At 45.7% G+C, this 24,373-nt stretch overlaps 3 protein-coding genes across 4 annotated transcripts in view; 1 reads left to right on the forward strand and 2 right to left on the reverse strand.

Annotated features, from left to right (window-relative positions):
- Usp49 (ubiquitin specific peptidase 49) overlaps window positions 1–13,085 on the forward strand; it is an 84,242-nt gene extending 71,157 nt beyond the window's left edge. The window contains exons 4-8 of the mRNA XM_026383547.2: window positions 1,520–2,888; window positions 4,062–4,266; window positions 7,898–8,006; window positions 8,573–8,778; window positions 9,762–13,085. Coding sequence (XP_026239332.1) covers window positions 1,548–2,888; window positions 4,062–4,266; window positions 7,898–8,006; window positions 8,573–8,778; window positions 9,762–9,952 — 2,052 coding nt within the window. The 5' untranslated portion in view covers window positions 1,520–1,547 and the 3' untranslated portion in view covers window positions 9,953–13,085. The remainder of the gene's footprint in view (window positions 1–1,519; window positions 2,889–4,061; window positions 4,267–7,897; window positions 8,007–8,572; window positions 8,779–9,761) is intronic.
- A 3,252-nt stretch (window positions 13,086–16,337) lies between these two features.
- On the reverse strand, window positions 16,338–17,842 carry Tomm6 (translocase of outer mitochondrial membrane 6). Of its 2 annotated transcripts, none has more exons than XM_026383688.2 (3): window positions 17,634–17,842; window positions 16,824–16,924; window positions 16,338–16,635 (listed from the first exon to the last, which is right to left on the reverse strand). In XM_026383688.2, exons 1-2 carry the CDS (start codon window positions 17,759–17,761, stop codon window positions 16,828–16,830), a joined length of 225 nt encoding a protein of 74 aa, XP_026239473.1. In that variant the 5' UTR covers window positions 17,762–17,842; the 3' UTR covers window positions 16,338–16,635; window positions 16,824–16,827. The 2 variants fall into 2 exon arrangements, with proteins under 2 accessions (XP_026239473.1, XP_026239472.1); XM_026383687.2 differs by having other exon boundaries at window positions 16,820–16,924.
- A 143-nt stretch (window positions 17,843–17,985) lies between these two features.
- Window positions 17,986–23,951, reverse strand: Prickle4 (prickle planar cell polarity protein 4). Its single transcript, XM_026383686.2, has 7 exons — window positions 23,936–23,951; window positions 21,754–21,894; window positions 21,168–21,275; window positions 20,382–20,519; window positions 19,884–20,087; window positions 19,080–19,284; window positions 17,986–18,610 (listed from the first exon to the last, which is right to left on the reverse strand). The coding sequence occupies exons 2-7, from the start codon at window positions 21,880–21,882 to the stop codon at window positions 18,294–18,296; spliced, it is 1,101 nt and encodes a 366-aa protein (XP_026239471.2). The 5' UTR covers window positions 21,883–21,894; window positions 23,936–23,951; the 3' UTR covers window positions 17,986–18,293.
- Between the last annotated feature and the right edge of the window lie 422 nt (window positions 23,952–24,373).

Raw genomic sequence — 24,373 nt, forward strand, 5'->3', positions numbered from 1 at the left:
TGCATCTGGCAAGGGTTTATTTAAAAAAAATATATATATTTTTATTTATACATGATGAGGGTTTCTTATATGGGCAGCTGGCCTCTGCCATTTTGAAGGGAAGGGAAGGACTGCCAGCATGCTGGCATACACCTGTAATCTCAGTGGCTTGGGAGGCTGAGGCAGGAGGATCCCGAGTTCAAAAGTCAGCCTTAGCGAATTCACCAGGCCCTAAGCAACTCAGTGAGACCTTGTCTCTAGATAGTGCCCCTGAATTCAATCCCAAGTACCAAAAAAAAAAAAAAAAAAAAAAAAAAATTTGGTCCTGCAGTCTGTGTATGTATGTGTACATGTATATACACCAGTAGAGCTTGTTTAATATGGAGAGCTTGTTTAATGTGTGTGTATATTTATACATACACACATAGACATACATGTATGTATGTATGTATATGTGTATGTGTGGGTTTTGGCAACTGAACTAGGCCAAAAGGATATCTGGAAAACTAAAGGAACTACTTAGTACACTGAATTTAGACTTCTCTGGGTTGACCCCGTAATCTGGAACTATTGCTCATAGAAACAAGAAGTAGAAAAGAAATGGAGATGAAGGCTATTCATTTTATAAGAGGACTGCCTTCAGGGAATTTTAAAAGCTGGTATGGGTTGCAGGTGGTGGGTGGAAGCTTCAAGATTCCAAAGAATAACCTTTTTTTTTTTTTTTAATAGTCATCCAGTTTCTTTCCCTTGAGAAATTGCCTACTAGGCTTCTCTTATGAATAATACTGAAAAAGCAGTATTACACAGAAAAAAGTGTTCAGTATGTTATTTTTTGTTTGTTTTGTTTTGTTTTGTTTTGGTACAAGGGATTGAATCCAGGGTGCTTTACCACTGAGCTACATCCACAGTCCTTTTTATTTTAAGACAGAGTCTCCATAAGTTACTGAGGCTGCCCCAAACTTGGTATGTATTTCCCTGTCTCAGCCTCCCAAGTCACAGGGACTTTATAGGCGAGTGACACCGCGACCAGTACCACCATTTAAAAAATCATTTTCATCTCTGGCAGATTTGTTGCTTTTAAAATTGTAGTTGGGTTAAGTAATATTTCAGTAGTCACTCGACCTCTTTTCCCAAATCAAATTTATCAAATTCTTTACATACCTGTCCTTTGAGTGAGAATGAAAGTTTCCCCACCCCTTCCGCAAGATGTAAATGTTATTTTGAAAAAGACACATGTAGAATGTTACTTGAGGCTCGAGGTCTTCCTCCTTAGATAGCATAAAAAATGATACTTTGTGCAAGACTATCTCTACTTTGAAATATATTAAAATCAACCTGAGATTGACATTTTGTTTGAGGCTCTTCATCTCTCTCACTGGTATTTGAAACTCGATATAACAAGTTTCAATTTTAAAAGCAACCAGTTTTGAATTGAAAACTAGCACATCTTGGGTTAAATGCCATTCCCAAGCCTTTCTCTAGGAAAACATTTTGCTGAAAGTTCTTTTTTTCCCCTTCCCTTTTTGGGGCTTTTTGCCAGGTTGAGAGGGTAGCGATTGCTCTAAGACATGGATAGATGCAAACATGTAGGGCGGTTGCGGCTCGCCCAGGACCACTCCATCCTGAATCCTCAGAAGTGGTGCTGCCTGGAGTGCGCCACCACCGAGTCTGTGTGGGCTTGCCTCAAGTGTTCCCACGTGGCCTGCGGCCGCTACATTGAGGACCACGCACTGAAACACTTTGAAGACACTGGACACCCACTAGCCATGGAAGTCCGGGATCTCTACGTGTTCTGCTACTTGTGCAAGGACTACGTGCTCAATGATAACCCGGAGGGGGACCTGAAGCTGCTGAGAAGCTCCCTCCTGGCGGTGCGGGGCCAGAAGCAGGACCAGCCAGTGAGACGGACTCTGCGGTCCATGGCTTCGGGCGAGGACGTGGTCCAGCCGCAGCGTGCTCTTCAGGGACAGCCGCAGATGCTCACGGCTCTGTGGTACCGGCGCCAGCGCTTGCTGGCCAAGACACTGAGGCTGTGGTTCGAGAAGAGCTCTCGGGGCCGGGCGAAACTGGAGCAGCGGCGGCAGGAGGAGGCTCTGGAGCTCAAAAAGGAAGCGGCACGGCAACGGCGGCGCGAGGTAAAGCGGCGGCTGCTGGAGGAGCTGGCCAGCGCCCCTCCGCGCAAGAGCGCGCGCCTGCTTTTGCACGCGCCCCGCCGCGCGGGCCCTTCCGCCGCGCGCTCCGCCTCCCGCCGGACGCCCGGCGCTTCTGCGCTCAAGCCGCGCCGCCAGCCGGCGGTGGCCCCCGGCGTGACTGGCCTGCGCAACCTGGGCAACACCTGCTACATGAACTCCATCCTCCAGGTGCTCAGCCACCTGCAGAAGTTCCGAGAGTGTTTCCTGAACCTTGACCCATCCACCACAGAGCACCTGTTTCCCCAAGCCACGAACGGCAAGGCTCCGCTCTCTGGCAGGCCGGCCAGCAGCTCTGCCACCGAGTTGTCGGCGAGGAGCGACCGAGCCCAGGCGTGCGAGCGGGAAGGCCTCTGCTGGAACGGTGGGGCCTCCATCAGCAGAAGCCTGGAGCTCATCCAGAACAAGGAGCCCAGCTCGAAGCACATTTCCCTTTGCCATGAACTGCACACCCTCTTCCGAGTCATGTGGTCCGGGAAGTGGGCACTAGTGTCGCCCTTTGCCATGCTTCACTCCGTGTGGAGCCTGATCCCCGCCTTCCGTGGCTATGACCAGCAGGATGCGCAGGAATTTCTCTGCGAGCTGCTGCACAAAGTACAGCAGGAACTCGAGTCAGAGGGCACCACGCGCCGGATCCTCATCCCCTTCTCCCAGAGGAAGCTCACCAAACAGGTCTTAAAAGTGGTTAACACCATATTTCACGGTCAGCTGCTCAGTCAGGTAGGTGTGGCTGACCCCCGCCCCCCATTCTGCCCAGCACCATGGAGGGAGGTGGGAGGCGGGAGGCGGCTGTTGTAGTTTGAGTGTCCTGTGAATGCCTCCCCAGATTCCTGGGCTAATTAGGATAGCCAACATTTGTTGTGATTATGCATTTTGCCATTATATCTGTTGTTGTATTGTACACTTTGATGGCCTTGTGAGTAAACTTGCGCACTCTTTCCAGCCAGGCCATACCACTTTATTTTCTGTGAATGGCTTTACCTGCTAATGAAGATATTGGTCATACAGTCATTGTTATAATGAAATACCCACTGTTGGTGTCCCATGCCGTGATCATTTTTAGGGGACTGAACAGAGTTTGCCTAGAACCCTAGTTCCATTCTGGTTTAAAGAGCATCTTAACCTACAAGGAAGAGAGGTGGCTGGGAGCATCCTAAAGGCTTTAAAAAAAAGCCTCTTTTCTGTTCGCCTTTACTTTTCATTTCATTCCTGGATCTTTAGTCATGTAGATTCATGGATAAGGTCTTGTGAGAATATGCAGACAGACTTTTTATAGATAAAAGAAAGGAGGTGGACAATGTAGGAGATTCAGGTTAACCTCTACTGAACTGAAGGACTGATGAGTGGGATGAGAAGAGAAAGTTTATTGATGTTTTTTTTGAGCATGTAAAGTGCAAATGGTAAAGTTATAGTGGGAGAGGAATTCTAGTCACAGTACTTTGAGGCTCTGCAGACAGAGAATCAATGTAGGGAAGCTTCAGTTAACAAGAGTAAAAAGAGAGGCCAAGTTGGCTTCAAGTTGGGAGGAGGAATTTGAGGATGAATGAAGTAGACAGTGACCTGTAAATCATCCATCTCAGACTGATTCCCTGAATGCCTTCAGTATAACTTGCAGTCTATATTGCTGCAGCATTCCATGGTGCATCATACTTCGATGAAGATGAAGAGAGAAAGCAGTAGGTATAATCACTGTGTTCTGTGGTTTTCCAGTGTGTAACTAGTATCACATAGCTAGAAATGCACACCGATATAATATGCTCCAATTCTTTTAAAATTTTATTATTTTGAAAATTATATACTTAGCTTTGATAAAGTTATTTGTTTAAATCAAACAAAAATGTGTGTGGAAAGGTAGAAAATTATATAATCTACAAATGAATCTTTTCCTTCTAGGTCACATGTATATCTTGCAATTACAAATCAAATACTATTGAACCCTTTTGGGATCTGTCCCTGGAATTCCCTGAACGCTATCATTGCATAGAAAAGGGGTTTGTTCCTTTGAATCAGACAGAGTGCCTGCTTACTGAGATGCTGGCCAAGTTCACTGAGACAGAGGCCCTGGAAGGGAGAATCTACGCTTGTGACCAGTGTAACAGTGAGTACAAGTAGAGAAATGATGGGGGTGGAGGAGGTTGGGACTGGAATGTCATTTTAAGGTGCTTCTTTTGTCCCTTTAGTGCAGAGTAACACCAATGATATTGAGTGGTTTAAATTCATCTTCTAAAGATACTTTACTCCCATTTTTTAAGAATAAGCAATATGGACTTTGTGTATTAAAAACAAAGACCCATCCTGATTGTCATTAGTTGTTATCCTGGGAGGTATTTGAAAGTGGTTCCTGAAGTAGGATGTTACTGAGAATGATACTACTTAGCTTCATAGTGTTTAAGCTCATGACCATTCTTTTTTAGTCTAAATTCAGGCAGCATAGCCTGTTTGAGGGTTGAGGTCTCAGAAAATCTTGTACTGAATTTGGTAGATTTAAAGTCAGAAGTGATGCTAAAGATTGGTATAGTGGGGTCAGCAAGTCTTAAGGTGTTCATTGTCAACTTCATGGATGTTTTCTGTATGCTTTTTTCCTTCACATACTTGAAAAGTTCACATTTCAGGGATGATCTCGAGGTCAAGTTTTTCTGTAGTGTTGTTTTAACTTGAAATTGTGACTCCTTACATATGGTTACATGGATATCTAATGCAGGATCTTTTGTAGCACTTATTGCTTCTGTTAACCCATAATGTGAGAGGAAATGCAGAGCAAATATGAGGAAGCTCAGGTTTGGTTTTTATGGCATATAAAGATTTAGAAACTAAAATATTAAAGTAGGCTGGGCACAGTGCCACAAGCTTGTAATCCCAGCAGCTAGGGAGGCTGAGGCAGGAGGATTTCGAGTTCAAAGCCAGCCTCAGCAATTTAGCAAGGCCCTAAGCAACTTCGCAAGACCCTGTCTGTAAATAAAATATAAAAAAGGGTTGGGGATGTGGTTAAGCACCCTGGGTGCAAAACACACACACACACACACACGTAATGGATTGTTCAAAGACCTAGAAATCAATTTGCAGCCATATAATTCAGTTCTAACTATAAATTTTGGGGAAAAATTATTAGTGTTATTTTTGCAGTGCTGGGGATTGAACCCAGGGCTTCATGCATTGCTAGGCAAGCATTCTATCACTGAGCTAGACGCCCCAGAACTGCCCCAAAAAATCTTATGGTAGCTTTTTTTTTTTTTTTTTTTTTTGTACCAGGGATTGAACCCAGGGGCACTTAGCTACTGAGCTACATCCCTGGCGCTTTTTTATATTTTATTCAGAGACATGGTCTCTCTGAGTTGCTTAGGGCCTCACTAAGTTGCTGAGGCTGGCTTCAAACTTGCCATTTTCCTGCCTCAGCCTCCTGAGCCACTGGGATTACAGGCATGCACCATCTTACCCCACTGGTAGTACTTCTTAATGTATTATGCACATGGATTTTTAAAACAGTAAGTTGTGGCAGCTGGGCATGGTGGTCTATACCTCCCAGCAACTTGGGAGGCTGAGTCAGGAGGACTGCAAGTTTGACAACTCAGCAACTTAGTGAGAACCTGTCTCAAAATTTTAAAAAGGTGGTAAAGTGACCCTGGGTTTAATTTGCAGTTCCACTAAAAAAAAAAAAAAAAAAAAAAAAAAATGCTAGATAGAATTTTGCCATTTTAAAATTGGACATATACTTGGCTAACTGTAAACCCACCTATCCTATTTCATTTTGGATAGAGGCAGGTGAGAGGCAGATGAGTTAAATTGTTTAATTAGAGCAGTTCCTGTTTTTTTTTTCATGTTTCATAAAGCTTTCTGCTTGTAAGAAACAAAAGGATATTAACAGCTTTAATTCCATCTTTGTGGACGTGATAGATAAAGCTTTTTTTTTTTTTTCAAGAAAGGATTGTTCTTTTGCTTGCCAGAGGTGCCATTTACCAGGATTTCTCTAGGCAGGTACAAATGCTGGCGGGGAGGAAAACCCGTGAAGGGATAGATGCATTGATCTGTTGGTTGTGAAGTTTCAGAATTGTCAGTCTTCTACCTCTTTGTGTGGCCACCTTAATCAAACAGAGACAGCACTGATCAATCTTAATTGAATCAGTAATTTCTTTTTCTTTGTGAATTTCATTTTAGGGAAACAAAGCCGGATTCTACATTGTCTTCATCTTAGCTCACATACTCCCTCTGCTGAGGGTGGCAGTCACTGCCAGGTTCCCAAGCAGAGCTGCAATAATTTTCAAAAATGTTGTGAACAGGAATGGAAAATAGGGCCAAGCCCCTCTTTGAAGGCTTCTTCTGTTCCTGCCCCTGTGTGTCATGACTGCATGCCTTGATAAAAGCTTCTGCGGCATGCTCATTTTGATGCAGTCTATTTTGAGCAGCTACATATCCACATCCTATTGTCACAGAAAGCTGTGATACGTCATCAGGCTGTGCTTGGCTGCCTTTCACAAGTCCTACAGACTGGACTTGGAATCAGATGCCCAGCTCTTCATATACTGAGACCATGAGAGCAACAGCTCAGAGAAAATTAGCAGGCACCTCAGCGGACCACTAATTTTGTAATCCCACCCATTTGCCTCTCTGTCAGTAAATGGTTACAGAGAAGGCTTCTGTTAGAAATTAAGAGAACTTTATTTCCATTATTTGCTAAAATTTTAGAAATGCATTTTCCCCACAATTCAGTAGTTTTAGAAACAAAACGAAAGTCTGGTTCTACAGTTGGATTGGATGAACTTGGCTGGCTTATCAGCCTTGTCTTGCATGCCTAGTAGTATGCCTTATCCTAGAACCATGTTTCAAAACTAGGCACAGCATAAAAAATTGAAACAGCAAAGTTTATTTTCTGAACATTTGTATACGCCACAATCATACTTAAAAAATGTTTAAATATCTTTTTCCTAAACCTCAATTATATGCATTAGTCCCCATTTTACTGGTGAGGAAATGGATATTCAGAGTTTTAAATAATTTTTAATTCATTTAGCCTACAACTAGCTGTGAGCAGAAAATTGAGTTAGGCTTATTTTATGAAAATAAAAAGCTTTTTAAAGTTATAGTGCATCATAATTTAAGTTATAAGTGTATAAAACCCTGGCATATTCAACCCTATGTACATGCTATTGCAGTGACTGTCCATTATATTTCATCAATGAATTCATGACAACTAGAGTGTACCATCCTGAACCCATACCAATTTGTTTTGGTTGCTTGTAACAGTCAACTCAAATAAAAATGACTTAAATGAGATAAAATTTTACTTTTTTTTTTTTTTTTTTTATAAAAGAAGTCTGAAGGACATTCAGGGGCTGGCATGGTGACTGCATGGTCATCAGGAACCCAAGCTTCTCCCTCCTGGTATACTATCCTAGTGCAAGACTTCCATCTTCAAGGTCGTGGTCCCAGAGGAGTTCTAGAAAACCATAGGAAGGACAAAGGGATGACCCTGCAACTGAGTCAGCCCCCCTTAAGCAGCCTTCCCAGAGTGCCACAGTCACTCCTTTCATCTCAGCAGTTCCAGAGCCACACCATGCAGACATGAGAAGCTGGGAAGTGCAGTCTTACAGAGCATCACATTGCTGCCCCAAATAAAACTGGGGGTCAAATACTAAGGAGAATGCATACTGAATGGCAAGTCATCGTCTCTGCCATAGCTAGGAAAGAATGAGACTCCTTACAACCTATGTCTTATACCTTCCCAAACCATATAGGCAAACGACGCAAGTCCAACCCCAAACCCCTTGTTCTGAGTGAAGCTAGAAAGCAGTTAATGATCTACAGACTACCTCAGGTCCTCCGGCTGCACCTTAAAAGATTCAGGTGAGCTTGCTCTGGGAGTCCCAGATGGTTGTGAGCTGTGGGAATAGCTGCCTCAAAGGCTTGGAGAGGGCAGATGTCTATCTGCTTTGGTGTCGGGAGGGAAAGTTTATTCTCTTGAGACCTTGAGCTTTCCATGGAGATTCAGTGGTTCACATACACGAACGCCAACTGAATTTGGAACCCAGCAGGACTGGGCTTCTGCTCTTTGGCCCTGTTTAACTGTCTAGCCTGCACCAGATATATCTGTGCCTGAAGATTTTCTAGCCTTGCTTGGACTCACTGTAGATTCATCTTCAGGATGAAGTTTCATAAAAACATCTGTGAAAAGAAGGGCAGGTAGTAAATTGTAAAGATTGTTGCCTGAAATGCTTGTTTAGGAATTTCTAGGTTCAAAGTACTTTGTGGAACAGTCACAGAAAATATATGTGGACATTGGTTATTACACTTTATTGATGAGAAAACCAAAGGCAGAAGCTTAAGTTTTCTCAGTTCCCTGTTTTGCTTAAGGCTATCTATGAGCACATATTGCAGTTTTCACTAGTAAGATGTTTATGTCCGTGTTCTAGGTGGTCTGGCCGTAACCATCGAGAGAAGATTGGGGTCCATGTCGTCTTTGACCAGGTATTAACCATGGAACCTTACTGCTGCAGGGACATGCTCTCCTCTCTTGACAAAGAGACCTTTGCCTATGATCTCTCCGCAGTGGTCATGCATCACGGGAAAGGGTTTGGCTCAGGACACTACACAGCCTATTGCTACAACACAGAGGGAGGTGCGTGCGCTTTACTCTGTGGGGTGGGGGACACGGAAAAGGGTTGGTGTGTCCACAATTTATTGCCTTCCTTCTATTTCCATCCCATAGGTCACCTATTGGGAAACTATATATGTTAAAATTCAGTGAAAAGAAATATGAAAGATTCAAATTTTTGATATATACTAAGTAACATTATAAAGTTGATTTAAGAATTAAAAGGAACTGACACATGTAAAAGTGCTTAGATCAGTGCCTAGTACATAATACTGGCTCAGTCTATCACAGTATTATCAGTACTATTGGCTATTGATAGTATTACTATTGCTGTGGTAATGATACTTCTGCAGACCTCAGTTTCCTTCTTGGTTATGCAGAAACTATAGTACCTCTGTGATTTTGTGGAGATATTATGAATCTCACTAGCTTCACTCAAAATAAAGCTGAGGACATTCCTGAGCACTTTCTGTGTTCTTATTACTTCCCTTACTCTGGGAAGAGTGGGGATGCAAGGGCTTCTCCAAAGGAGCTTGTTGCCCAGGGCAGAGCTTCCCAACTACCATATTGAGGCATATGGGGTGCAGATACGTTTTCAGCAGTGCCCCAGTTTTGAACCCCTCAGCACCTGGGGCACCCAGAGGCTGTGAACAAATAACTTATCCTTCTAATTTTCCTTTATCACTCCTATTTTCATTTCTCTCCTCCTTGTCCAAATGAGATCCTGGCTATCTTTGTGGAATGTTCTAACGGCCAAGGAAAAAGCCTGAGTAAGCTGATGACAAAAACAAGTCAGTGAATACTGTATGCAGTATTCATGGTTAGTTTTGGTAGACCAATGGTTACGGAGAACCTTGGTTTCATTTACTAGTCCTTCCTGCATCGCCAGTAATCCAAGGGTGGCTCTAATTAGAACTCCTCTGTTCCTTTCTTCATCTCCTGGTTTGCTGCTGACTGGAAATGTGAATTGGGAAGTCATTTTCTTTTTCTTTCCTTTGATTTCCTAGGTTTTTGGGTCCACTGCAATGACTCAAAGCTGAATGTATGCAGTGTTGAGGAAGTGTGCAAAACCCAGGCCTACATTCTTTTTTACACTCAAAGAACAGTGCAGGGCAATGCAAGAATCTCAGAAACACAACTCCGAGCTCAGGTGCAGTCCAACAACAAGGATGAAGGCAGACCACAGATATTCCCTTGACTGAGAGGCATGGATAAAGACTGCTTTGATTTTAATCCGTTGGTGTCCACACATCTTTCCCCTCATAGGAAATAAGGCTACTGCAGGAACAGATTACTAGTTTGCCTCACTGGGGCTACAGCAGAAGATGCCAGGTGATTCATGTTCTGTCATAATGTTTGTAGTCACTTTCTTTTGAATGCATTTAGAAATCCCCTCCTTTCATAAAACAAATCAAAAGGAGTAACTTCTATGAAGATTCTTTCATCAGTTGCTTCTGAATATAGAGGGATCTGAGTTGAGGAAAGGAGGAGGTGGGGATTGATTATCCAGCCAGGAGAACAGCTGTGTCTTTGGTCCCATTAGGTGAGTCCCCTACTAACCAGGACCTCTTAGCAGCACCAGAACATTCCCAAGGTGAGCAACTCTGGACAGAGCACATGAAGAGGGCTCCTGGGCTGGCAGCTTTTGGATGGGATTGGTTCTGACGTGGGAGGTAAAGTCCACAAGGGAAGTAACCTTCAAGAGTTAAAACTCAGAAACTTCCTTTTTCAGGGAATAGCAGCTGAAGAGTGGAATGAAACGTGGTGTGTTCACGTGTCATACCCTCCCCGGCTGCTGCTGCTGTTTAATCACTCTACACTTCTGGGACTGGCATGAACACCCCTTCCTTTAAAAAAAAGGGACAGTTGAAATGAAGCAATGGACCAGTACATGTTCTCTGCATGCTGAGCCAAGGGGCTCTCCTGGCTATCCCAGTTCTGTAGCAGTTCCTTGGTTCAGGTCTAGGGCAAGCTTATGGTTCAGTTTAAATTGGTCTGGAGGTCAGTTGTCTCAGGCTTTCTCGGAATGCAGTAAGGGCGGGCAGGGCTTATTTGAATGGCTGCTGCCCTTTCTTACTTTGGTGTAGCACATGGCTTCTTTACCTGCAGATTCTTTGTTACGCCTGGAGAGGTAGAATATTGGTGTTTGTAAGGCTTGGGAGCTTTTGCTTTCCCTAGGGTGGGGGAATTACTTAGGAATCCACTGTGTGTGTCCAGTTTATTGCAATGGCCCTGGCCTGTTTCCTTCTCATCTGCTACTCCCTATTGTTGCTTTAGCTACCTATCCTCAGTCCATCAGAGAAAAAATCAAAAGTGCCCTCTCCTTTATTCCAATACTAGTAAAATATATTTTTCCTTTTAAAATTTGGTCAGTTTCCAAATGAGATGAGTTTGCCAAACAAAAACTCTCCTTGACATCAGGCACCAGAATTTCCCTTCTTAGTCCTTTGCTTAAACTCCCAATGAAAGTGAAGACTAACACCTATGTTTATTATTGTGGTGCTTGCGGCAGTGAGCCCCAACCTGTCCCTATGAATGCTCATCTTTTGACTGAGTATATCATATTGTTTGAATTCAGGTAGAAGTACAGTTGTCACTTGAAGGGAGTAGAAATGGAAGGGAGTTTGGGGAGGGGTGGGGCATGGGAAAAGTGAAGCTAAAGAGTGAGGGTTATAGCTTTAGCAGTGCTGATGAGCCACATTTCCCAAACAGATCTGTAGCATTTGCTGTTGATCTCAAATTTGAGTTGAACTCTCCTGTAGAACCGATAACACTGAGCATGGAGGAAATTCAGACAGAAAATGGCTCACCCTGATAGGAAGGAGTGACTATATTTTAAATTATACTTGCTTTTTCCAACACTGTGAGGTTTCTGTAACATTTAGCTTTTATTTGGAAGCGATAGCGTATGGCATTTTTATGCTGTTTGGTTTATATTGTCTACTGCAGGCTTCTTTGTATAAGCTTTGCCTGGGTTTACCCTCTCCTGGACACTGTTTTAAAGTGTCCACAGCTGCCAGTGCTGTCAGAGGCTCTGATGTGAAAGTATACTCTCAAAGTCCACATTCCTAAGTTGCATGACTGGTGGTGACTTCTTGTGGCAACAGTAAAGTCCATTAACAATAACAACAACAAAAAATGAAGGGAGTGAAAAAGTAAAGGAAACTGAATTGTGCCTCATCTTGACACCTATGTTTATTATTCTAATAATAAGAGAACTTGCAAGATAGAGAAGAACAGATAGAGCACCTGCTTCACCCCTCTGGCTGTCCAGAAATACTGATTAGTAAACAAAAATTGAAAGGTCTTCAATTTTTATTTAGAAAATAGCATACCAAACACTGTAAGGATTATTAGGCAGATTATTTGTAAAATAGTGCTTGTTAGCTGAGCACTCACTTATCAAATTAATAAAGTCATTTAAAATGAGTTGGAACAGAAACCAACATCAGAGTTGCCCCTAAGCTACACAATTATGAAGGTGCCCATTGCAGTCACAGACACCTCAGGTACCAGAAGCAGCAGCACTAGGCACTGTTAAGTTAGTTTTTAAGGAGATTTTTTTTTTTTTTTAGAAGGGTTCACCACTGCAAAAGCCAATAGCTATTAAGGGAAGTGTCCCTTTGCCTTTAAGTTATTTACATTGGAAACAGATGAATGTCTCAGTTGCATCTTACATTAATTGAAACATTAGGAAAAAATGAAAATAAGAACAGGTAGAAGTTGACTAGCTGCTGCCAAATCAAACCCAAGATCTACTGAATCTTAAAGGGCCTGCTTCTTTCCCAGGGCAAGTAGTTAAGAGTCCCATTCCAGAAACCCTTTGTAGTTGGCTGGTGTGTTTACTTGCTGCTGTAACCAGCCAAGAAGAATGCACCCTGGCCCTCAAAAAAAGATTTCTTACCTCAGTCTAGCCTGACCCTCATACTTGTGGTTGCCTCTGAGACCAGCATCCATGCTAGTGTAAAAAAATTAGGAATGCCCTTGGCTGCCAGGAACTGAAGCACTTATTAAATGGTGGACAGAGTTCTTGCTAGCTTTGATCCAGCCCCTCTTAGGCTGAGGTAGGGGGCAGTGCCACACTGTAAAGAATTTCCAGATGTCTCTTAAAATGTCATGAACAAAATTGGAAACTGTAGAAGTGTTAATGTGTCCTATGGACTCAATAGCAAGAGTTTATTTTTGTTTTTAAGGGCAAGGCTTCTAGAGCCAATGATTGTATGAGTTCCCTACTCTGGCTATGCTTACAACTCCATCCAAGTGCAAGGGAAGAACCAATGGGGTGGATTGGCTGGTAGTGGGGCATGCCCCAGTGCAAGCCAGAGAGGTAGACAGTAGTAAAGAATGAAAACTTGGTTGGGGGTAAAGGGGTGGGGGGGTGGGGGGACAAGAAGGGAGAAATGAAGTTTGTTTTATTTACTGATAAAGCTTTGTGAACTAATTTTATACAATTCATAAATTGGTGCCTTGTACTCAATTATGGTTTGCATGAGATTGAAAAGGAAAAGGATTCCTTCTTATTTCAAGTGGCAAATGGGTCTATGTAGTGTTGAAAGCATTTCATCTCTTGTGTGTAAATGCAAATCATTCTTACCAGCAAGTTCTGAAATTTTATTGTAATGTCCAAGTTGTTCCTATTTGTAATTACTCATCAAATGGCTCTTTCCAGGCCTGCTGTATACCCTTGTATGTTCCATACATTAACTCTGGCCTTTACAAAGCAGGCTGGAAGACTACCCCTTCCTAAATGTGTTCTATATCCTTATTTGGGGTTAAAGCTTATAAGTGGAAGGGTTGCTTTTCCAGCTGGTTGGGAGAGCACAAATGATCAGAAAAGGCCTTTTAGTCTATCAAAATAATGACTTGTGCTGGGCAACTTGTGGTAGAAGTCAAACAAAAGTGGTTCCTCCTGAAGTGGTTATCTCCATTGGTTCTAAAGTTCTTTTGCTCAGAATAGCAAGAAGCAGTGTAGAAAACAATCCCCTATATGTGAATTCTAAGACAAACCAGTGCACTGTGTAATATGCAAAGGGAATGATGCAAAAGAGAAGCCTCCACCTGGGTCCCCACACCCTTTCCCAGGCAGATGTTGACTGGGATGGTGAGTGGATATGGAAGGTGGTGCTGAATGGCTGTGGGAGTGAGCTGAGTCCATTTACTGCAGGGCTGTTCTAAGCCTGTTTCTTTTGATTCCATCCAATCTTAAGGTTTCCCCTGAGCTCACTAGACTTCACACCAAAGGATTTTTTAAAAGCTCACCATTCCAAGCACACTTGATAACCAGGTTCCTTAGCCTAGTTACTGCACTAATTAGGTGAAGAGCTGTGCCTTTGGGGTAAAACTTCCCATGGCCACTTAGGTTTTCACCAGGCACATATGCATCTCTCTGGTGGCTTAGATTCTTTTTAGTCAGCACTAAAGCTGAAAAACACCTTCTAAAAGAGGACTATTTGTTTAGTTTATATCTAACATGTTTAGCAACCATTTCCTAGGTCTAGGGCTATGACTTTAGTCACTATGTACTTGTTCAGCTCACACACTGCTCTAGTTATACCAGTTACTATAGCACTGAAGCAGTCATTTTTGTGGATTTGTTCCATATTTATGCTGGCATGTTTCATTTAAATCCAGCTAGCTATGGGTATCTAGCTCAGGGGTAAAGCACTTATCTAGCATGCTGAGGCCCTGTGTTTGATCCCTAGCACTAAAAAACAAACAAAAACCCAAAAAACAAAACAAAACCTGGTCAAGGACTGACAAATGTAACTGGATCTAAAACTGACTTCCCTTGGAGAGAATGTTGTATTAGCAATGGTGAAAGCTAATACTTTCATTCACAGATTTAATGAAATTCCATCAAAAATCTTTAGAAATTGTAGACTTGATAGTTTTATATACTAAATTCATAACTAAGCCACTTTATATGAAACCTTACCCAACCAGCATTGTGGCTTTGAAAACCAACCAACAGTAAACACTATTACTTGAAATTAAATTTGAAATTGAGTGAATTTTGAATTATGTTTCGGGAAGCTGCCACCTCTCCATGTTGATTTTCAACTTTGGAAATAATTTACTTTTGGCACTAGGGATTGAACCCAGGGATGCTTTACCACTAAGCTATATTCCTCACCCTTTTTATTTTCTGAGACAAGAATCTTGCTGTTTCAATCCTCTTGCCTCAGCCTGTTAAGTCCCTGGGATTATGGGGCCTGACAACAGCACCCAACTCAATTTTGGAAATTTTTATCAAAGAGAATGAACAACTATGAGAAGATCAGGAAGCAGACTTTAAGAGTCTAAGTTTCGTTCCTATAAGAAAAGGAGGTTGTAGTATTCTTTGTTGTTGCAGTAGTCTGATTTAGGTCTAATGGGGTTTAGCATCTGTTAGAGCTTAAAATTTTCCTCCTGATCTCCTGGAGGTAATGGCTTCAAACCTAAGCCTCGCTCTCATACGTGACCACTCTTCATCTTGATAATCAGTTAAAATATAAACCTCTCAGAGGATCTCTAATTCCAGTGTACTGTACAGGGTTCTTGGTTTCATATTAAGCCAGTCCCAGACCTGAATTCCCACAAGCTCATATCAGATAAGATTTATCTGATGAATATTCACGAGAATGGTGCTTTCTAATTCTCAAGCAGCTTTCTTTTTATTATTATTTTTTCTTTTGGTGCTGGGATCAAACCCAGGGTCTAGTACATGCAAAGTACTTACTCTGTCACTACATCGCCAGCCCTTAAATAACTTTCTTAATGAAATTTATACCAGCAGGGTCAAGACTTGAGTTTAAAAAAAAAAAAAAAAAAGAATTGAAGGAACAAACTGCTAAAGACAACGCATCTATCGGGTGTAACAAGCCACAGTGGTGCAGTTGTACTGATCCACCTAAAGCCCTTTAAACCCACAGCATTTCCATATGCATCTTGGCACATAAAAGCAGTGTTTTCTAAAATGCCTAATAAATTGACTAGAAAAAATTATTATGGTGAACCTGTCCGTGTCTTCACCATTTTCTATGCCTATGAGTCTTTCCATGCCAGTTCTTTATATATTCCATTTCCAAAGAACCCAAGTCCCTGGACAGTGGTGTTAAGAATTTTAGGATCAAATAAACATTTGTTTACTTGCAAAGGAAGCAGCTTCCTCAGCAGTCTCACTTTAGTCCCCACTGCCAAGGCTGATTTATATCTTCCTCCACCTATGCATCATTGCCCTCTTTCTGCCACCAAACCTCATTCTATCCCAGCAACGATGCCTCCCTGGTGCCTGGAAAACCCACCTGGTACGCTAAAATGCTATGCAACACCAAATGGCTTCTTCCCCAATACTGTTCAACAAAAGAATTCCTCAAGAATAAGCTTCATGTTATGTTGGCATCTATGTGTAGTGGGTGGTTACAGGTTTTTTTTTTTCCTTCTTTTAATGAGAGGCAAACCACCTCCATTACAATCTGTTTGGGGCTTGTTCCTGTCTTTTTCAAGTGTGAAATATAAATCATGTTTTTATGATTTTTGTAAATCTGGACTTTTTACACCTTGTTTTTGTAAGCAGAAGTTTCTTATTAAAAGAATAAAATGGCTATCTTTGTGTGTGATCTTTATTTCAAATATTTGTTATAACACCATCATTATTCCTTGGAACAAGAGCAAAGATCACCCCCTGCAGAAACTTAGGAACTATGTACAGAATTTTACAGAACAGAGGCAACACTTTGGCAGAGGCTGAATGTTGACCATAGAGTGGAATTCAGCGAGGCAAGAGGAAGGTGAAGGTGCCCTCTGAATCCAACTTCAGCTACCATCAGGGCAAACTTGTGCCAGTCACAGATTGTACGCTGTTTTTGGAAGGTTTGGGTGCAGCACAGCAATTCCTTTTGTCTGCAGTAGGATCATAAGACAACAGGTGGCATTAGAAATAGAAAACCAGTTAAGAAAGACTTAGAAAAGCTAAGGATTTTACATCAAGTTTCTTTACTACATTTCATGAAGAGGTGATGTAAATTATTGCTTCTCCTAATCTCTGGAACTTCTAAGATAGGCAGAGGGGTGGTTAAGTGCTCACCTACTTGGCTAAATCCCTGGCTGAGGTGCCATTAGGTCAATGTCACTCAAGTTCCTAGCCAGCCAAACTCCCGCAGCGAAGAGTCCCAAGTTCAGGATCAAGTTCCTGGATAGAGAATATATTTCATTAACCCTGTGGTCATTGAGTCACCTGTACGGCTAACAAAAAAAAAAAAAAAATACAATAAGAAGCAGGGAGCGGTGGCGCACTCCAGTAATCCCAGCGGCTGGTGAGGCAGAGCGGTGGGGGCTGGGCTGAGACAAGGAAGATCGCGAGTTCAAAACCAACCTCAGCAATGGCGAGGTGCTAAGCAACTCAGTGAGACCCTGTCTCTAAATAAAATATAAAATAGGGCTGGGAATGTGACTCAGAGGTCGAGTGCCCCTGAGTTCAATCCCCAGTATATATAAAAAAAGTAAAAAGCTAATCATTTCCCGATGCGTTGATAAATGGTTATTACATGGTACCGTTGCCCAATACCCACATGAGAACCTAGGATTCGCCTCTGTTCCTAAAAAGAGCAAGATCAATTGCAAAGGCCAATTAGGCACTCGTCCAGGGCTGAAAAGCCTGTTAGTGTGTGGACGCCACCTGCTCCCCATTCCCCTCGTCAGGGCGACATTCTTTACTAGCCACGTGATATACCGATTTTCCCACATGGGAATCCTCCCGGTTAAGAACCTCAGCAAAGCACATTCAGAGGTACTTAGCGATACTACGTTAGCAACGTACAAAAACGGACGCCAGCCTCGCAGGGAGGGGGAAATTCAGGTGTACACGGGCTAGAGGGACCAAGCTCCCCGGGCTCAGTTACCTCCGGAAATCATTCCTATCGGTGGCAAAGCGGTAGACTCCCCGAAGCCAGTCTCCTACGTTGTCCGGAATTTCAGGGGCTTCATTTGCCGACCCGGCAGCGCTCACGGTAACACCGCTGGAAGCCATTAATACTTTGGATGTCTGCACTGCACTTGGAAGACAAACCGTACAGGCGTCCGCCACACGCAACTTCCGGCCTCGCACTTCCGCCCACAGGTAGAGGGCGCTGTCGCTCTAGCTTGCCTCTAACCGCCGATGGCCACTCTGCGGCTGCGCTTCCAATAGAGCCGGGAGGGGGGAGTACATGGCTCAACTCTACGGTGCCCTCCGTCTTGTCCCACCAGACTTCCGGCTCCGCAGCCGGTCATCACCACACGTGCTAAATTATCATTTCGATGGCTCAGGATGAGGGTGCTGGGGATGAGGGCTAGTTTAGGAGGGAAGACGTAGCTTTGAGGAATGGGATTTCCCAAGAAAATCTCTACGAAAAGTCAGAAAAGTATAGTGTTGAAGAGATGCACTCCAAGTTCGTCACTTCGCTGCCTCACTCAGGCAGCAATCCCTGATTAAATTCAGCCTAGGATTTATAGAGGGAAGAGAGCCTTGTTCTCCCGCCTTAAGGATGCCACCCCTTCAACCCCCAATCTCGGCTGCGCAACTAGCAAATGGTGCAATGCTTCCTGGAGGTGTCGCTATCCTCTGCCTGGAAGCTTCCGAGGGTCTTCCTGAGCCGTGGAAGACGCTGGCCTAAGAAAAACCCTTCGGGTTCCGAATCAGAGGAAGAGGAGCAGGTGGGACATGGGCAGGACGCGTCCTCCTTGGGATCATGGGGCGTCTCCAGGCGTTCTAGCTCCCGCCCACTCTGGGTTTCCAGGCTGGAGCTGGAGGCTGCGGCGGGAAATTCTGCCCCGGAGGTGAACACGGCGTTTAACGAGACGTGGTCCTTTCTTTCAGTTGGGTCTGGACTTCCCTCCCCTGTTCCGGACCGGGTCAGAAAGGCTCTTCTCAGATCCCAAAGTGCTCTGCACAAGCCTGGCGCAGCGACCCACTGAAGATAGCGGGGTTGGGCGCAGCCTCCTGCCCCGCCCCGGGCCGTGCGCGCAGCCGCCGCCGCGAGTCCTCCCCAGGGGCCCCCGCCTCTCCCTGCTCCGTCCACCAGCCGGCGGCCGCGTCCCCCGCCCGGGAGCGAGTCCGGCGCCGCAGCCCCGACCGCGGCGCAGGGTGGGTTCGGGAGGCCCTTGGAGCGCTCCGGCCAGGGACGCGCGGTGAGAGCTGCGGGCCCCGAAGCTCGGGTCTGGGGGTTGCGGTGGGAGGACGGGGGCGCTGCTGGAGGAATGGGACGGCGTGGAACTGGGGCGAGGGTCCCGCCCAGGAGAACCCCCTCCTCAACCCAGCCCAAGCCACCACTCCCTCCCGCATTGATCTGCACCTACTCTTCCCTTACCAAGGGACGCCCGCCCTTCCAGTGTCCCCGCCTGGCTCAAGCCCGCATCTGAGTAGCGGCTCTCAAAGCAACTGGGGCAGTAGGGGCTGCCCCCCGGCAGGGCATAATGTCCCCCGCGGAGGGGCCCAGCGCAGCCCTGACAGCAGAAGTGATTCTCGTGCCAGCGCCGTCCCTCTGCCTCTGTGCAGCGCCGGGAGAAGATCAACTGGGAGAGGGAGAGGGAGAGGGAAATAGTCCATTCATTCATTCACCCATTAATTCATCCAATAACCACGCCTTATACCTAGTTAACGCTAAAGCACGTCCACAGACATTTCCATTTGATCTACTTCGTCACTCTTGGACGCATGTGGGCTGATTGGCTTAGCCAGGATCCCCAGCTAGCAGGTGGCAGAGTCAGAAGTTCAACCCTGGGCTCCTGGACTCCCAACCCAGGGCTGGGCCTTGCCTCTTATGCTGACATTAAGGGTCTTTCTAGCATGATTAAGCACAGCATTGAGCATCACACATGCTGAGATGAATATCCAAGACATTCATTCCCTGCTCCAGAGAAATCTCTTGAGTCCAAAAATTTTGAGGGACTCTGCTTGTGATGGGGGGGGGCACAGATAAAGGCAGTAGGTCTCACATGACCAGAACTCAAGTGAAAACCCCCGTTGGATGGTCTGGCTGGTTCCTAGTTCTCCCTACCCCACCCTACAATACTGGGTCAGGCTACAGCCCATAGAGTATCTGTCTCCTTACATCCAGTTATTTTGGGCTTTGGGCAGTATCCCCCTCCTCTCCCTCCCCTCAGTGTTATACCTGGTCACAAGCTGGGCATCGTGGCCGCAGCAACTCAGCATGATGACGACCACAGTAGAGATGCCCTTCATGGTAGAAGTAGATGAGGTTTACCAGGGCCTGGCCACAGGCCTGGCAAGTGAAGCAAGGCCCGTGCCAGCAGCACTGCTTGCCTGCTGGGGCTGCAAACACGCTGTACTCTCCAGGCTTCAGCTGCTCCCTGCACTGCCGGGTGGGGACACTGGGCCGGTCACAGTCACAGTCTGAACCAACCTTCCAGCTTTCCTTCTGGCTTCCATTGCAATCCCAACCTAACTTGTTTTATGCCCTGGCAGGCCCACCCCTTCTGCAGTCTCCACCAAGAACTCCCAGACTTGGTTTCCCTTTGACCCTAAGGTTTGCTAAATTGCCCATCCCTAAGCCCTGTCTCCTCAGAGTCCCAGAAGCTAGCCCCTTCTGTAGAAGTGAGAGGGCAAGGAGTAGAGAAAGGAAAAGGATTGGGGAAGGGGAACTCCATACCTTCTCACAGGTGTGTCCTTCAAGCTGGGGAGTTACCAGGTGGGCCACCCCTTGTCCTAGGGCCTTCTGCTTCCGCTGGACACAGAAGAGCCGCAATTCAGCCAGTTCATCCTCCCCAAGGGCCAGGCAGTAACGTTCCTACAGAGACAGGCCTCTACTATGACTGGGACAGCCCCAGCAGGCAGGACTAAGGTTCAACTAGAGAATTCTAGAAGGCTTAGTTGCTGGGTATGATAGAGCTAGAACCTCAGGAAATAGCATAGATGCACTGAAAAGAGGGAAAAACGATTAAGAAAGTCCACCACTGTCTCACCCTGTTCTCTCCCAGAAAGGTAATAACTCAGGGCCTGACAGCCCCATACCCTGTCACCACATATCTAGGTCCTTGCTCCCAAAGAGCTACAGCTCGGCATCATTTCCTGTTCTTGTGCTTTCTCTATTTCATATGCTTCTGTCTTGCCTCCCAATTGAACTGTAAGCCTTTAAGCTGGGCACATGTAGGACCTCAATAAATACTAAACCACCATGCTCTCTACATTTGTACATTCCATTATTGGTTTCAAAAATTGTTCATGTCCATTTTCTCATTTGCTTTTGAACTAAGCATTGTGGAAGACATGGCAGATGTTATTGTACCCATTATGTAGATGGGAAACTCAGGCTGCAGGGGAATGACTCCCCCCACCCCCTGCCATAGTAGAAGAGCTTTACTTCCCACAGCAAGTAAAGGGGGAGAGAAAAAAGGAGAGAGACAAACAGAAGGGGAGGTGGAGAAAGAAAACTCACATCACTGTCCTGTGGAGGGAGCTGCTGCAGGAGGGTCTGAAGCCCAGGCCAGTTGGGGACATGATTGGTGTCCTGATGAGGTATGCCCAAGCTCAGGAGTGCAGGACCCTGAGGGAAGACAGCAAAAGAGGAGAGTGGAGCTAGGTCTTATTCTTCCTTTCCCCCTTTCTTCCTCCTCAATGCCATCTCCTCCAACCTAGAGCAGCTTCTAAGCAAACCCCTTACACTAGGATATTCCTTCCAGATACTCAATGCACAAGGACACAGGTCACTTCTGCATCTGTAATCTGTCTTTAGGGAGCTCCCCAAAAGCTTCCCTTCTTGTACTTGAAGCTACCCGCTTTACTCCTTGAGGCCAAAGCCCTCAGGTTGGCTTTGACTACCCAAGCCCTAGGAGAAGTAGTATATATTCATGGGAATGAGTTTATCCACGTCCTGAGGGGCTGTAGAGAAAGGAATTCCTGAAGAGGGAAAAGGGCCACAAGAAGTTAGCCATAAGAGAAACTGCCTCCCACTTGATGGAAAAGGGAGGAGATCCAAAGGACAGAGAGCATGTTGGTCTCAGGAAAGGCAATACTCTTACTACCTGAGCAGAGATATCCTCAGGGTCCTCTTCTGGCAGGTGGCCTGAGTCATCTGAGTTGGCCGAAGGACCTGACTCCCTGGAGACAGGACTGTCCTCTTGGTGGAGCCAGCCAGAGTTCAGCATTGACATTGGTGGCAAGATCTACCCCAAAACAATAAGAGCCACCTCCATTCATTGGGCCCTTATAGTATGCTAGGCAGTGCTGAGTGCTTACAGGCATTATCTCATTCAATCTTGCCAACAACCAGGTGACTTAGGTGGTATTGTTGTCCCCATTTTATATATGGCCAAGCAGAGGATCAGTGAACATGAATGGTATACCCAAGGTCAAACAGATAAGTGGCAGAGCCAGATCTCAAGGCGAGGCCTTTCAGCTTGAGTTTCTGAAGTTCAAATTCTGGAGTCTCCCAAGATTGGGTGGAAGGGAAAAGGAGTCCCACAGTGGGAGGAGAGGGCATTTTGCTTTTTTGGTGAGCCCATGGGCACCCCAAAACAACTGAATGCTCTCCATTTCTCCATAAACCCATGTCCCTCTCAGCTCATCTAGTCTATAGATGTAGGACAGAGGAAGACGCTGTGCTTTTATTTATAGCAGCTATTTATTTCTTGTTTTCTTTATTTTTCTTTTGCAGTGCTGGGAACTGAACCCAGGGCCTTGCCCATGCTAGGCAAGTGCTCTACCACTGAGCTACATCCTCAGCCTCTATGGCAGCAATTTCATTGGATAATCTTAATACATTTCTTTAGACTTTCTTAGCAAGTCCTGATGTGACTGCAGTATCTTGATGGTGAAAAGAAACTACTGAAGTATAATAGAGATGGGCCCTGCCTTCAAAGAATTCATAGGCTAGTGATGAAACCAGACCGAATGGGACCAGAACGCTGGGCACATCACACACACTGGGGGAAAAAATTACCATTACCATAGCAGCCAGTGTGCAGTGGTACAGGCTGTGATCCCAGCTATTCAGAAGGGTAAAGCAGGAGAACCACAAGTTCGAGGCCAACCTTGGCAACTTAGCAAGACCCTGTCTCAATATAAAAAAAGGGGTAGGGACTTAGCTCAGTGGTAAAGTGCCCCTGAGTTCAGTGGGGCTGGTGGTGGGGAGGACTACCATAGTTAATTTTTTCGTTTACTCTGTGCCAGGGACAATTTTAGGATTTTACATAATATAATCCATCCCCACAATAATCCTATAAAACAGTTTATTTTGTCCCATTTTACAGCTGAAACAAACTTTAATATGTCCAAGGTCACACTAGAAAGCTAAAGGAAGCTTTAGGAGGAGGTGGCCTCAGAGCTGGATGGAGTCTAACAGCAGCTGGGAATAGGGGGGTAAATATTAAATCTCTGGCCTCTTTTAAGACATGACTTTGGAGTTGGGCCCAGGTTTGGACCATAACAGTTATCAGTGCTTCCCAGGCCTGAATCCTCCTCAGCCCTGTTTCAAATGTCCTGTGCCACCCTTCCCTTCTTTCTGGCTCCACACCCACCTGCTTCCTTCCTGTTCTGTCCTCAGGTCAGGCAGATTTCCTGTAGAAGACAGCCAGGATGGACTATTCAAACTGGGAGCCAAGAGTAGCAACTTCCCCTAACAGCACTGACCCTGCTCTAGATAGCAAGAAGGGGGACATATGGGACCTCAGAAGGGGATTTGCACTTTCTTCTAGGTTAGCTAATAACTGAAGTTCAGCACGGAATTGTCCGAATTTAGATACAGCGCTCAGATCTTTGTCTCTCACTCTTCCCCCATCTCTACCCAGAGCAGCCTAACTTACCTCCACCTAGCACTGGACCCCACCTTACTAACATGCCATATTTCCCCTCCCTCCTCTCCCCAGATGAGGGACAGGGTTGAACTGCCGCCTCCCCGCAGGTGGAACCACGCTCAGGGAGTATAGAAATCCTCAACCCACGCCTGCCTAGAAGGGCAGAGTCCGACAGGCTCTAGGGGTTGGCGAGCAGGAGGGAAGGGGTTTCCCCCGGACAGTGGGGGGGAAAGGGGCGGGGAGTGTCCGGTACCGCCAAGTGCCCTCTTAATAGATCCCAAAGTTTTTCTAGGACTTTATGGGGCCCACCCGCAGAGAGGGGATATGGGGTGGTGTGGTTTCCAAGTCTACTCGGGCTCCTTGTCTGGCTAGTAGCCTAGGGAAGGGGACCGGGACTCCGCCGGGGCCTCACCGCAGCTTCCAGCCGGTGTCCGCGCTGTTCTGGACAGACCCGCCGTCCGACCCGCCCCTAGCCCCGCCCCCCGCCTCTGCCCGCGGGGTAGGTGCGGCCCTTCCTCCCCCGCTTCCCCAGCGGTCCTCGCCCTCCCGCCCGGTCCGGCTGGTGGAGAGGGGCGCCGCGGGGAGGGGGGACTTAAGAAGAGCATTCGTGGGATCCCAGGGTGGAGACAGAGCAGGCTGCCTTGCCCTCGCCAGGCGTGGGCTTTGCGCCGGGACTCCGCCCAGGTTCTTAGCCGCGCGGAGAAAGAAAGCGCACAGCGGAGTCTGCAGCCTCTGCTCCCCGGAGGGTCCCAGGTCCCCTCAGACCTCCCCTCTGGCCCCAACCCTACCCCTCTCGGTGTGCTTCCCTCCCGTTCCCGTCTTCTTGTCCCCGTTGGTCCCCCCGCCGTTT

The sequence above is a fragment of the Urocitellus parryii genome, chromosome 8, assembly GCF_045843805.1.
Source record: "Urocitellus parryii isolate mUroPar1 chromosome 8, mUroPar1.hap1, whole genome shotgun sequence".
Classification (NCBI taxonomy): Eukaryota; Metazoa; Chordata; class Mammalia; order Rodentia; family Sciuridae; genus Urocitellus; species Urocitellus parryii.

What these genes read in the sequence shown, in the direction of transcription:
- Tomm6 (XM_026383688.2), bottom strand. Translation starts at nt 17,761, where the DNA reads ATGGCTTCCAGCGGTGTTACCGTGAGCGCTGCCGGGTCGGCAAATGAA. An exon ending in GATAGGAATGATTTCCGGAG is followed by an intron (nt 16,925 to 17,633) that starts GTAACTGAGCCC and finishes TTCTCTATCCAG; the next exon opens with GAACTTGATCCTGAACTTGG.
- Prickle4 (XM_026383686.2), bottom strand. Translation starts at nt 21,882, where the DNA reads ATGTCAATGCTGAACTCTGGCTGGCTCCACCAAGAGGACAGTCCTGTC. An exon ending in CTGAGGATATCTCTGCTCAG is followed by an intron (nt 21,276 to 21,753) that starts GTAGTAAGAGTA and finishes GTCTTCCCTCAG; the next exon opens with GGTCCTGCACTCCTGAGCTT. An exon ending in GATGCCCAGCTTGTGACCAG is followed by an intron (nt 19,285 to 19,883) that starts GTATAACACTGA and finishes TCCCTCTCCCAG; the next exon opens with TTGATCTTCTCCCGGCGCTG.